Raw genomic sequence first — 13,047 nt, forward strand, 5'->3', positions numbered from 1 at the left:
TTCCTGGTTCTTGGGGGTTGACTGGGAGCTACATTTGGAAGCCCCAGGGAAGCACTGAGTAAGTCTGCTTGCCTAGGTGTTTCTTCCACACCTTGCTTCTCCCCAACGCACCCACATTGCATTCTTAGTGTGGGGTGAAGGGGGGACACTCACCTGGAGATACACATGGGCCCTGCAGGGCCTGGAACTCTCCAGAGCCTTCTGTTGTGTTCTGCATCTACCGCAGTGGGGGCTGCTGACCAGTAAACACCAGCAGTAAAACTTGGGAGAAGGCAATGAAGGAAGTCAGCATCTCTAAATCAATTTATGGTGCATGCAAAGCATGTTTTCAAATATTTACAGAGTCTCCGAGGGAATTACATCACTGTTTATAACTGTTTTGATTGCTTTTTATGACTCAGGCCCAGTAGAGCCAAGCAATGTAATTCCTGAGAGGCTCTGAGCAGAATGCCTTGTGCCTCCCGGGAGGAGAGTCCAGGCATAATGGGAAAAGCGCTCCCCATAATAAGCCGAGCGCCAGTCGTGTGGTAGGGAATAATTAATGTGCTGCTGGGTGGCGGTTGGTCTGCACCAAAGAATGCCGTATTTCTTCAGCTGCAGATCAGTGGGGTGGGTGGGGGGCTCAAGTTCAAGGAGGCGTGAAACCTAGTGGCCTGGAATCGGCAGGATGGTCCAGCCTGGACACAGGAGCAGCCTTGGGGTACAGATTTTGTGTCTGCTTGGTCTGGGGAGTATGTCAGAAATTCTAGTAGAAAGGAGTCTTGAATGATTGAGGCTTTGTGTTTATCCTCAGATTCCATCCCATATGGTAAAGCTGCCCTGAGTTTGTAAAGGGAACCATCGTCCATTTCCATTACAGGGCAGGAAAGCGAGGGGACCCTGACTTTCTGCAGGAGAGTTGGGAGCACACGAGCTTGGCACCCTCGACCAGCGTGAGAGGACAGACTCCGAGCTGTGTGCTTGACTGTGGGTCCACACGAGCTTCAATTGGAGGCAGCGAGGCAACAAGGCAGCGAAGCCTTGAGGCGGAGGCGTGGGCTCTGGGGCCCCAGATCCTCCCTGCATTAGCTGCACCTTGGGTGTAGTCCTTAATTCCCTCTGGATTAAATGGGTTAATCCTTGGAAGTTCTCAGGCCAGTGCCTTATGCTCAGTTCACAGTCAGCTTGGGAAATGTTTGCTGGTTGCTGTTACTTAGCATTGTGACTTCTATTTTCTATGCTAGTCTTTGAAACAAAGTAGTGGGATTTTTTTTTTTAATTTTTGTTTGTTAAAACATTTAATTATTTTTATATATTTAGGGGGTCCAAGGACAGGTTTCTTATATGTACATATTGCATTGTGGTGAGGTCTGGCCTTTTAGTGTACCTGTCACCATAGAGGTCGTACTAGGGCAACTGAGAAATGAGCTGGCTAAATGCCACCGAGGAGAAGCTGCCTTCTGGTCACCAAAGGGTGTCCATCCCTGGGGACATTCACCCAACTCTGCCCAAGAACCCATGTTTTATTTTATTTTATTTTATTTTAATTTATTTTATTTTAATTTATTTATTTCATTTTATTTTTTATTTTATTTTATTTTATTTTGTTTTATTTTTGAGATGGAGTCTTGCTCTGTCTCCCAGGCTGGAGTGCAGTGCTGCGATCTAGGCTTACTGCAATCTCCGCCTCCTGAGTTCAAGCGATTCTCCTGTCTCAGCCTCCCAAGTAGCTAGGATTACAGACGCCTGCCACCATACCCAGCTAATTTTTGTATTTTTAGTAGAGACAGAGTTTCACCATATTCTGGTCTCGAACTCCTGACCTTGTGATCTCTCCTCCCCCTCCCCCCACTTTGTATAAGACAGAGTAATTGACTCAGCAGCAATGCAAGTCAGACAGGGCCATTGTCCAGAGGAATGGGGCCTGTGCCATGCACCCCACAGCACTGCCCAGCAGCCTGGTCTCTCCACAGTAGGCAAGCTGGAGTGGTGGCAGCAGGTGTTACCTTGGCCTCCCAAAGTGCTGGGATCACAGGCGTGAGCCACTGTGCCCAGCTGAACCCATCTTTTAAATCTCTTTGAGCAAATTCCAGAGGCATAAACATCTTCAGGACAGGTGATAAAATTCACAGTGGAGCATCCGTGTGAGGCATTCAGAGGCTGCTGCAGCTCCCTGGGGCCCCCAGGGCCCTGAGGCAGCAGTGGGAACGGGGTGGACAGGTGCTGGAGCCCCTGGCTGTGTGAGTGAGACTTCATGATTTTGGTGCCAAGTGCTGAGCCCTCCCTCCTCCCCCAGGAGCATCCCGTTAGTGCAGGTGCTGCGGACTATGGCCCTGACCAGTGCCTGCGCGGAGCACTCGGACCAGCAGGTGGTCTACTTGGAGCACGTGGTGGTTCGCATCTCCATCTCGCACCCACGCCGAGGAGACCTCCAGATCTACCTGATTTCTCCCTCGGGAACCAAGTCTCAACTTTTGGCAAAGAGGTAAGGTGAGGCAGGTGTGGGGATGGGGGCTGGGGCTTCCCGAGATTTACACTGCACAAGAGCTTCTGTCCAGTCTTGGACCCACAGTGTCTCTGCAAGGCCCTCTGGCATGTGAGGGCTCCCGCTGGTTCTGCTGGCAGCTTCCTTTCTCTTGGAGACCCTCGCATGTAGGCCCCACAAACCTTAAAAGTTGCTCCCTGAAACTTTGCCTTCCAAAAGGTCCTGGAAAACTTTCCTTTTCAGAAAAAAGTGACAAAAGAGTTGTTGTTTCGTTTTGTTTTGTTGTTGGTAGTGGAGGGATTTGTGGAATTCTGGCTATGCCTTCATTGCTTAGAAGTGCATTGAAGGTCATTTTTATCCTGTTCAATTGGCCTTTGAATCGAGTGTGTGTAGCACAGGGAGCACTGTTTATCCCCCTGCCAGCTCTCCCACCCAGTTGTGGGCTGCCCTGCAGAACCTGCACTGACAGGGGCCTGTCCCAGGAAGATAGACAGGCTCGGATGGTGTGCAGGGAAGGTGCCCCCAGGCTGCTCTCTGCCAACTTCTCTTGCACTCAGGGGCTAGAAATTCCAAAGCTTTGTACATGGTTTTTGGGAGGCTATGGAGTCATTTCTTTAGCAAACTTAGCAACAAGGGAAAATACATTGATGCAAATATAGGATTTACAAGTAATTAGAATGTAGGTGTTTATAGGAACTTAGAGGGGCCAGGGTATTGCGGTACCTTTCTGTCTCTTTCTAGCTAAGCGGTAGAGAGAGAAAAGAGATTTCATGGATGAATCAGCATTTCCAGCTTCTCTCAAAAACCGGAACTGGCACTGTGCCCACATCACCTGCAGGAAGCCCCCCAAGACCAGGCCTGCTCTGTCTACTGGGGTGTGGTCCCCATCCCGACTTGCCCACTCTGGGCCCACTTGACTCCTTTGGTGACCTGCCTGAGGCTGTGCCCTTGTGTGGGCTATAGGGAACTGTAGAGATTCAGAAACAGGGGCTAGCGAAGGCTCTCAGATGGGACCAAGCAGAAGCTGGGGGTTGCCCTTTGCTTAACCCTTCCCCTCCCCCCACACTTTGTATGAGACAGAGTAATTGACTCAGCAGCAATGCAAGGCAGACAGGGCCATTGTCCAGAGGATTGGGGCCTGTGCTGTGCCCCCCACAGCACTGCCCAGCAGTCTAGTCTCTCTGTAGTAGGCAAGCTGGAACAGTAGCAGCAGGCGGTGGGCCTGGCACCATCTTTCTCCTTGGTGCACTGGAATCAACCCTGAGGCAGTCCCTGGCACCAAATTCAGCCCATCCCATGTTCTACTTTCACAGCACAAGCGCCACAGGGGCATCTCTCCCTCCTGCAGGGAGGCCCAGCCGTGCTCTGCCTCTGCCTGTGGGAGGCCACGCAGGCATGAGCAGTTCAGGTGTCAGTGGGCAAGCTGCAGCTTGATGCTATGTTGCTCCCCATGGTGTTTTTTATTTTACGTTTTTAACTCTTAAAGATGTTAAAAGTCCTCATTTCTGGCATTTCTTGGAAAGTTGGAAGCTGTCTGACACCAGGCCCATGTTCCTGCGTGCACTGGGCTGGAGCTGAGCAGGTGGGCGAGTGTGTGTCCATGTGCTCTTTGTTTTCCATGCTGGCAGCCCTGAGGCCAGCAACGGGCTCTCCATTCACTCTAGCTGCACACCTAGTGGCACCCAGGTTTGTGACCCCTGACTCAGAGGCAGAGCTAGATGCAGGCCCAGGTGATGGCCCAGGTTGACCGAGAGCCTGTGGTGAGCCTTAGAGGCTGGGGCAGCAGGTAGCAGGCAGGCAGGTGGCAGTGACCCTGGAGAGTCGGCCCACACCCTGCTCTTCCATTCCTGGCTGGGCTCCCAGGAGCCAGTCACTTTGCCTCTCTTTATTGCTCACCTCTGAAAATGTCACTTCACTCATCTTTAAACATTAGGACTGTTACAAGACTTGAGTGTGATAATATAGATAAAAATGTTTGGTGTCGTCCCTGGCGCAGGGGCCTGGCTGCCCTTCATGTCCTCCTTACGTCCGGCTGCCTGACCCACAAGAGCCTTCTGGTGCCCCAGCCTCCCCTCTCCCGCTTCCCTAGGGCCCTGTTTCCCTTCCCTGGAAGCCTTCCTTCTCCTGCTGCTGCCCAGTGTTGCGCCCTTGGGATAATAGAGCGCAGGTCCTGCCAGGCTTATTGGGAGCCACCCCTTGGCTGGGTAGTGCTGTCCTTGTGCCATCGAGCACTTTAAAAAACTACCCTAGCCCAGGAAGGGAGGCTCACACCTGTAATCCCAGTACTTTGAGGGGCCAAGGTGGGTGGATCACCTGAGGGTCAGGAGTTAGAGACCAGCCTGGCCAACATGGCGAAACGTCGTCTCTACTAAAAATACAAAAATTAGCTGGGCGTGGTGGCAGGCGCCTGATCCCAGCTACTTGGGAGGCTGAGGCAAGAGAATCACTTGAACCCAGGAGGCGGAGGTTGCAGTGAGCCGAGGTCATGCCTCTGCACTCTAGCCTGGGTGACAGAGAGTCTGTCTCAAAAACAAAAACACAGAAAAACTACCCTGAGGCTACTCTGGCTGTCATCTCATTCTTGGGACTTTGGTTTTTTTCCAAGGCAGATTTTGTGATCATATCAAGAATTCGTGTTTTTGGGTCAATGACCTCCTATCCTACTGCACATCTTACTTAATTTGGCAGCTTTATCAGGTTGCCAGTTTCTTCACTAAGAAGCCATTGATGTACCTCAGCACCTCAGCCCTTAAAAGACAGTTTGTCCTTGTTCTGTCCCCAGTGTGTTGGGTTCAGCTTGGCATTGAGTGTGAAAATCAGCCTTGACCTTTGCCATTTCTTAGAAGAAAGCACAGGATGCTTCCACCTCACTCTTCTCCATTGCAAAGTATGTTACCTAGATAAACATTTTCCTACCTTGAGTGTTCGGAGAACCCCCAGATTGGAAATTGAGTCTTACATCATTCAAAACTTATGTATTTCAATTTCTGATAAACAATAAAGATCCCTATGTAAAAAAAAATGTTTATTCCAAAATCAAAATAGAAAATTAGACTATGAAGAAAGAATAAGAGGAAAAAACCTAGAATTGATTCCAATGCGGAAAGAGTCTCTTCTGAGGATGGCACTGGGTGCAGGAAGAGATTGGATGTTGATTAGTTGCTTCCTGTTTCTGCTTGAACCAAGTGTGAGGCAGAAGGCCCAGGGGCTCAAGGGTACAGTTGGGAAAGGCCATCGAGGTGGGAAGGGCAAAGGGAGGCTCATCGGGACCTGCAAGGAGGGTACTGCTGCGGGTGTGGGAGCCGTCTCCTCCTGGCTGTCCACGGGTCCCTCCCATTCCCGCTGAAAAGCAACCAACCCTGTCATTGTCATCTCCTCCAAATGCCCCTGTTGAGACTGGATCAGCCCTGGAGGTGAAGGGACAGAACTTTCCCCACAAGCTTGAGTAGCTGCTCCTATTTCCTTATTTGTGTCTCCCAGAGAACAGTGCACACAGCTGGCTCGAAGTCAAACGTGGAAGTTTCATTCTTCCACAAACAAGCACTTTAAAAAGGTGTCCTTAGTGAGCACTCTCTGGGCTTCAGTGAATGTACCCCGGGAGGCTGGGGGTCCACCCCTGTCTGCTTTTGTGCATCCAGGCACTGGAGTTATGGGCTCTGTAAGATTGTTCCTGGGCGGGAAGGAACCAGCCACCTTCTGCAGGAAAGTGTCAGGATTGGGAGCATTTGTTGGTAAGCTTGTAAACATCTTTCACTGGGTTATGTGAAACCTGTCTGCCTGCCTACCTCTCAGAATGTTAGGGAGGTTCAAGGAGGTGATGGAGGAGATAGTCTGTGTCAGACCTTAAAGACAGTCACATTTCACCATGCCCTTTGCCCTTGGGTTGGCTGAGGCCAGACCCCTGCTGCCCTGGGGGTACGGTCCAGCCAGATCATACAGTCCCCCGAGAGCCCTCCTTGTGCCAGTCCCTCTGCCCAGCCACTCAGTACCAGCATCTTCATTTTCTGACACTGCATCTCCAATTGCAGATTGCTGGATCTTTCCAATGAAGGGTTTACAAACTGGGAATTCATGACTGTCCACTGTTGGGGAGAAAAGGCTGAAGGGCAGTGGACCTTGGAAATCCAAGACCTGCCATCCCAGGTCCGCAACCCGGAGAAGCAAGGTCAGTGGCTCTTAGGAATCTCATGACAGCTTTTGTATCTCAACCCTCTTATTACCTTTGGGCCTTTTTTAACTACGGAGTCTTTGATAATTCTTTGTTTTGTTTTGTAGAGGTAGAATTCCCATAACAGAAAATTCACCATTTTAAATATTTTTAAGTGTGCAGTTCAGTGGCTTTTAGTACATTCACAATGTTGTGTAACCATCACCACTACCTAATTCCAGAATGTTTTCATCCCCACAAAAAGAAACCCCACACCCATGAAGCAGCTGCTCCCCATTCCCTCCTTCCCTCCCAGCTCCTGGTGACCTCTAATCCACTTACCGCTTCTTTGGATTTGCCTCTCCTGGACATTTCATATAGATGAAATAATATACACCTGGCCTTTTGTGTCTGGCTTCTTTCACTTAGCATGATGTTTTCAAGGTTTATCCATATTGTAGTATGCATCAGAACTTCATTACTTTTATGGCCGAACAACATTCCATTGTACACATTGATCACATTTTGTTTATTCATTCACCTGTGATGGACATTTGGCTTGTTTCTACCTTTTTGCTGTTACAAGTAGTACTGCTATGAGGATTCAGGTACAGGTTTTTATGTGGACCTACGTTTTCGTTTCTTGTGGGTGTATACTTAAGATTGGAATTGTCAGGTCATATGGTAACTCTATGGTGAACGTTTTGAGGAACAACCAAACTGTCTTCCACATTAACTGCACCCTTTTACATTCCTGCCAGCAATGTATGAGAGGTCCAGCTTCTTCATATTCTCATTAACACTTAATGTTCGCTGTTTTTTTAATTATAACTGTTATAGTAGGTGTGAAGTGGGATCTGTGGTCCATCAATTGCATGATGGTGCACTTTGATGCACAAAAATTTTTAATTCTGATGAAATTCAGTTTATTTTTTCTTCTGTTGCTTGTGCTGTTGGTGTCATACTTGAGAAACCATTGCCTAACCCAAGGTCACAGAGATTTACTCCTGTGTTTCCTTTTAGGAGTTTTATAGCTCTTACGTGTAGGTCTTTGATCCATTTTCAATTATTTTTTGTACATGGTGTGAAGTAGGGGTCCAGATTCATTCTTTTGTACCCACTTGTTCCAGCATCACTTGTTGAAAAAGATATTCTTTACCCGTTGGTTGATCTTGAGACTCCTGTTGCAAATCAACTGACCACAGAAGAGAGGTTCATTTCTGCACTCTCGATTCTGTTCCGTTGGTCTATATATCTATCCTGGAGTCAGTACCACATTGTTTTGTTCACTGTAGCTTTGTAGTAAGTTTTGAAATCAGAAAGTGCAAGTCCTCCAACTTGGTGGTTCTTTCTCAAGATTGTTTTGGCTATTTTGAGTCCCATGTAATTCCGTATGAATTTTAAGATAAGCTTGTACATTTCTTTTTTAAAATGTAGTTGGAATTTTGGTAGAGACTGGATCTGTAGTTCATTTTGGGGAATATTTCCACATTAACAATATTAAGTTTTCCAGTCCATAAACATGGGATAGTTTCCTGTTTATTTAGCTCTCTTTAATTTTGTTTAGCAGTGGTTTTTGTAGTGTTCAGTATATAAGTCTTTCAGCAATCCTTGGTGAAAGTTGTTCCTAAGTATTTTATTATTTTTATGCTATTGTAAATGGAATGGTTTTCTTAATTTTGCTTTTGGATTGTTTATTTCTCTGGTAATTATTGTACCCTTTTTAATCCCTTTGACTTAATGATCAATCATTTATTTAACCAATCTTTATTAAGTACCAGACTCTGATCTAGGTAATGGGGTTATAACCAGGAAAGAAAACTGGAATAACCAGCACATCTTATTTTTTAGTTACCCACAGAGGTCTATAAACACCTGTCTTTGTTCTCTGAGTTGAATGCATAGTAACGTTTACAGAATATGCTGGAATCTTGCTTTTCTATGGGCGAGTTTCCTCAAGGTTTGCTTTCACTGTTCTGTCATTCCTTGTGCCCTTTTCTATGAAGATGCAGTCTGCTTCTTGGTCACCCTAGGAGTGCATGAGAACCTTCCCTGCCCTGGTTCTTTTCCAGTTCTTCATAAAACACAGTTTTAGGAGAAAAGAAGAGCATTGACTTGCCTTACGCAGAAAATTGACTTCAAGTCATCAGGTCATCTACAGGGATCTTCTACCTCCCCCAATTGTATTCTTTCTGATTTCGAAATAGTAAATAACTATTTTAAGAAAGTGTTGACTGGGCAAGGTGGCTCACGCCTGTAATCCCAACACTTTGGGAGGCCGAGGCGGGTGGATCATGAGGTCAGGAGATCGAGACCATCCTGGCTAACATGGTGAAACCCTGTCTCTACTAAAAATACAAACAAAAAATTATCTGGACATGGTGGCAGGTGCCTGTAGTCCTAGCTCTTAGGGAGGCTGAGGCAGGAGAATGGCATGAACCCGGGAAGTGGAGTTTACAGTGAGCTGAGCCACTCTACTCCAGCCTGGGTGACAGAGCAAGACTCCATCTCAAAAAAAAAAAAAAAAAAAGAAAGTGTTATAACAAATCCTAAAAATACAACAATGTAAAATTTTAAATGACCTGAAATGTACACATTTTAAAAGTGGAAGCTTCTAAATTCTTACTTTTAAAAGCCCCAAAGTATATTGGCCTAGTATTAAAAGTCAAGGTTGACTCCTCATGCCAGCTGCATCCTCAAGCATTCACTGCTTCGTGGGCACCAGGCAGAGTTCTTATGCCATCCTGCATGGCCTGCTTGCCTGGGAGGCTGGTGCTGTATGCAGGAGAGCACGTAGAGGCTGGGGCTACAGCTCTTGTGTCCTCATAGCATAGCCCTGGGAACTGGGCACACCATTTCACCACTCCAGACCTGTGATCTTTACTCTGTATCATGAGCAGAATACAATGAGCCCTACCCATGTCCCAGGGCAGCTTCAAGGGGACAGTCAGTCCCCCATGGAACTGTGCCGCTGCAGGCAGCCTTTCTCATGCATGTCATGCATTCTTCTCTTTCTCCTTCCTGTTAGGCCAACATGCATGCACTGATGCCTCTCCCCTGAGTCTACATTCCCTCCAGCCACCACCCACTTCTCTGTTTCCCTTTATGGCAAAGCTGGAAGAACAAGCTGCCTGCTATGGCCATCACTGGCTCACTCCCAGCCCACTCCTATCCACTGCACAAAAAACTGGGGCTTGTCAGGGTCCCCCGCCGTTTCCACACTGCCCAAGCCTATGGTCCCATCTCTGTCCTCCCCAGGTTGTTAAAGCCAGGGTCTATGGTTCTAACAAACTAAGCACCCTCTCTGGGGACCACAGGGTGCAGTGGTTAAGACTGTGGGCTCAGGAGCCCTTCTACCTGGGGGTAGATGCTGGCTCTAACTCTTACAAATACCTGTGACCTTGGCAAGTCACTTAGCCTTTCTAGACCTTGGTCTTCTTATCTAGAAAATGGGGATAGTACTCAAGTTACTGGGTTGCGGTGGGATGAAATCAGGTAAGCCAGGCTAGGTACTGAGAGCAGGGCCCGGCACACAGCGACATTGGCAGCTCACCCCCACTGGAAGCGCCCTCTTGCACAGCTGCAGTGATGCCACATCTGGTGGGCCCTCTCCACCTCACAGGCTGCTCCTTGTGCATCTCCTTGGCTGATCCCTCTCACGCACACCCCTGCACATGCTCCTGGGCCCTCTGCTCTTTGTTCCCATCCAGGGATTTCATCCATCCCTGTGACACTGAGCACCTTGTACCTGCTGGTGGTGCCCAAAGCTGCCTCTCCCTGCCCTCGTGCACCCAGACCTGCTCTGCAGCAGCCTCCTGCTTCTGGGCGTAGGTCTAACTGGCTCTGAGCTTGTGCACCTTAGACAGCACTCCCAAACTGCCTCTTTCCCGCTTTCCACATTAATGTAAATAGCTTCACCTTGCACTCCATTGCTTGGCCAAATCCCAGGAGTGAACCTTTAATTCTTCTTTGTCTCCTTCACCATCTGCCTCCAGAATGTATCTCAGTCTGCCCACTGCCTCATTCCAGTCCCCTATCATCTCTTACCTCCTCATTCCACTGGCCTCCCTGCCTCGACCCCTACTGGCTAGAGCCGCTCTCCAGCCAGTGCCCAATGATCCTTTTAAAATATTATTCAGATAATGATGCACCCCTGCTAACTTTCATGACCTCCCACAGCTCTTAGAGCAAAACTCAAATCTCTTAGCCTAACTTGCACATCCTAGCACTTTTCCACCATGAATCATTTCCTATGCCTCATCACTGTCCCCTAGCATGCCTGGTCTTACCTCTACAGGGCCTTTGCACATGCTGCTCCCTCCTCGGGGACAGCTGTCCCTAGGGCCTCCCGTGGTCGCAGCTTAGACCTGGCCTCATGGAGAGATCTTCTCTGAATGCCTGTGGTGGACGTCCTACCCACTCCCCACCTCATACTCCAACAGAAACATAAAGGCAGGGGATGAGAATGGGGAGGAATAAAAATTTGCTGAGATTTTCATTCTACATTTAGTGGGAGGGGTGATGGATTATGTCTTACTCTTAGCACTGATAGAGACATATAAACTCAAATATCTTCTTATAATAGAGAGATAACTAAGATTTAAAACAAGATGCCAACCTTCTAGATCACTACAGGGAAATAAGAGTGAAGAGAAATAGATCAATATGCCAAAAAGAAAGAAAGAAAAAAGAACTATAGGCAAATTTGAATAGGAATACAGAAGTCTTAAATAAAACATTAGGAAGTGGAATTCATCAGTTTATTCAAAGAATAATACTCCTCTCCAAGAACACAGCCTTCACTCGACAGATACTTATTGAGCATTTACCAAGTTCTAAGCACTGGGGGTGCACCGGTGAACAAAACAGATGCTAAGCTTATATTCTAGAAGGCAGAGGAGGCCACGAAACAAGATTACCAGGCAAGAAGATGTTGTCCATTAGATGATGAGAAGCTCTAAGGAGAAAAATGAAGAAGGGAAGGGTGACAAGAGCATTTCAGGGTGTCCCAGGAAGGCCTCAGGGAAGGGACATTTTAGTAAAACTTGAAGATGAGGGGGTGAGCTCTGCAGACATCTGGGAAAAGGGGATTCCAAGCAAAGGGGTCACACTCGGGCAGGAGTGTGCCTGGTATGTTCCAGGCACAGCAGAGAGGCCCCCGAGGCTGCAGGGGGCAGCAGGAAGAGGGGCAGAATAGGACAGAGCCAGGCATTGAGAGCATGGGGACCAGATCGCACTGGGCTTTGTCAGCCCTCACAGGGACTTGGTTGGAACCCACTGAGGGATTTTAGGCAGAGGAGACAGGTGATCTGAACTTCTGTGTTAATAGGCTAACAGCTGGTCAGAGTAGATGGAAGTGAGGGTGGGAGAGAAACAAAGGCGGGGAAGCCAGTTAGAAGGTCATTGCAATATCAGGTGAAGGTAACTCTGACAGGGCGGCATCAGTGGAGTCTATGAAGCAGTCAGATCCTGAAAGCAGGGTCGAGAGATTTGTAGATGGATCAGATGTGGGCTGTGAGAGGAGAGAGGGGGCATGAATGACTCCAGAGTTTTTGTCCTGTACAGTAGAAGAATGGAGTCCCAGTTTCCTAGATCTGGAACATTGCAGGGGGAGAAGATGCTGGAGAGAAGATTAGGAGCTTGGATTTGGGTGGGTTAAATCAAAGATACTTGCACAAGTCCAGGCGAAGATATGTATCTGGAGGTCAGAGGGAAGACTGGGCTAGAAATACACATTAGGTGTATTGAGTATTGTCAGCCTTTCAAGCTGTATGGGCAATGGAAGATCTGTTTATATAACAATGATTAACACTTGGAGCCTATTGCGTGTAGGTGCTGAGCGAGCTTTAGGCTTGCAGTGGTGCACAGCACGGAACTGCATGCCCTGCACACCTGTGTGCCTGCCACACTGCTTCCTGCCCAGCCAGATACTACCATATCAGCTCCCTGCTTGCTGCCTGCATGGCACTCAGCAGCTCCGGCCCCGGCCTTAGCACTGATGGGCTTGCCATCTGCAGCCTTCCTTCCTTCCGGTCCTGCTGTGCCCCAAGAGCCTCCTGCTGCATGGTGTATGATAGATACACAATAGGTGTTGGCGGATTAATTAGTCCAGTTGTAACCCTCTGTAACCACCACATGACCAGATGCTCTGTGTGCTACAGAGGACACAGGATTAGTGGATACAAGAATACTTCTGGGGATGGCCCCAAATTAAGTCTTGACACAGGCTGATCTCCACCCCTCAGCATGGGTAGAAACTGGATCTTTGCTTTCAGAAGGTTGAGATGGGTGCAGAATAAACACCTTGTGGCACCTTCCAGCTCTGACCTTCTGTGGCCTACTGGAATTTGGGGGGCGGGGACACATTCTCCGGTGTCATCACAGAGAGTGTGCACATTCCTGCGGGGCGTCTGGGGTCACTTAATTCCACGCAAGT

General features: G+C 48.2%; 1 protein-coding gene across 3 annotated transcripts in view; it reads left to right on the forward strand.

The window, feature by feature from the left end:
• The window catches only part of PCSK6 (proprotein convertase subtilisin/kexin type 6), a 188,852-nt gene that overhangs the window by 116,903 nt on the left and 58,902 nt on the right, over window positions 1-13,047 (forward strand). For all 3 annotated transcript variants that reach the window (XM_030930124.1, XM_030930125.1, XM_030930123.1), the window contains exons 12-13: window positions 2,276-2,464; window positions 6,493-6,629. In XM_030930124.1, the coding sequence (XP_030785984.1) occupies window positions 2,276-2,464; window positions 6,493-6,629 (326 nt within the window). The remainder of the gene's footprint in view (window positions 1-2,275; window positions 2,465-6,492; window positions 6,630-13,047) is intronic.

This window comes from Rhinopithecus roxellana, chromosome 5, assembly GCF_007565055.1.
Source record: "Rhinopithecus roxellana isolate Shanxi Qingling chromosome 5, ASM756505v1, whole genome shotgun sequence".
Lineage (NCBI taxonomy): Eukaryota > Metazoa > Chordata > Mammalia > Primates > Cercopithecidae > Rhinopithecus > Rhinopithecus roxellana.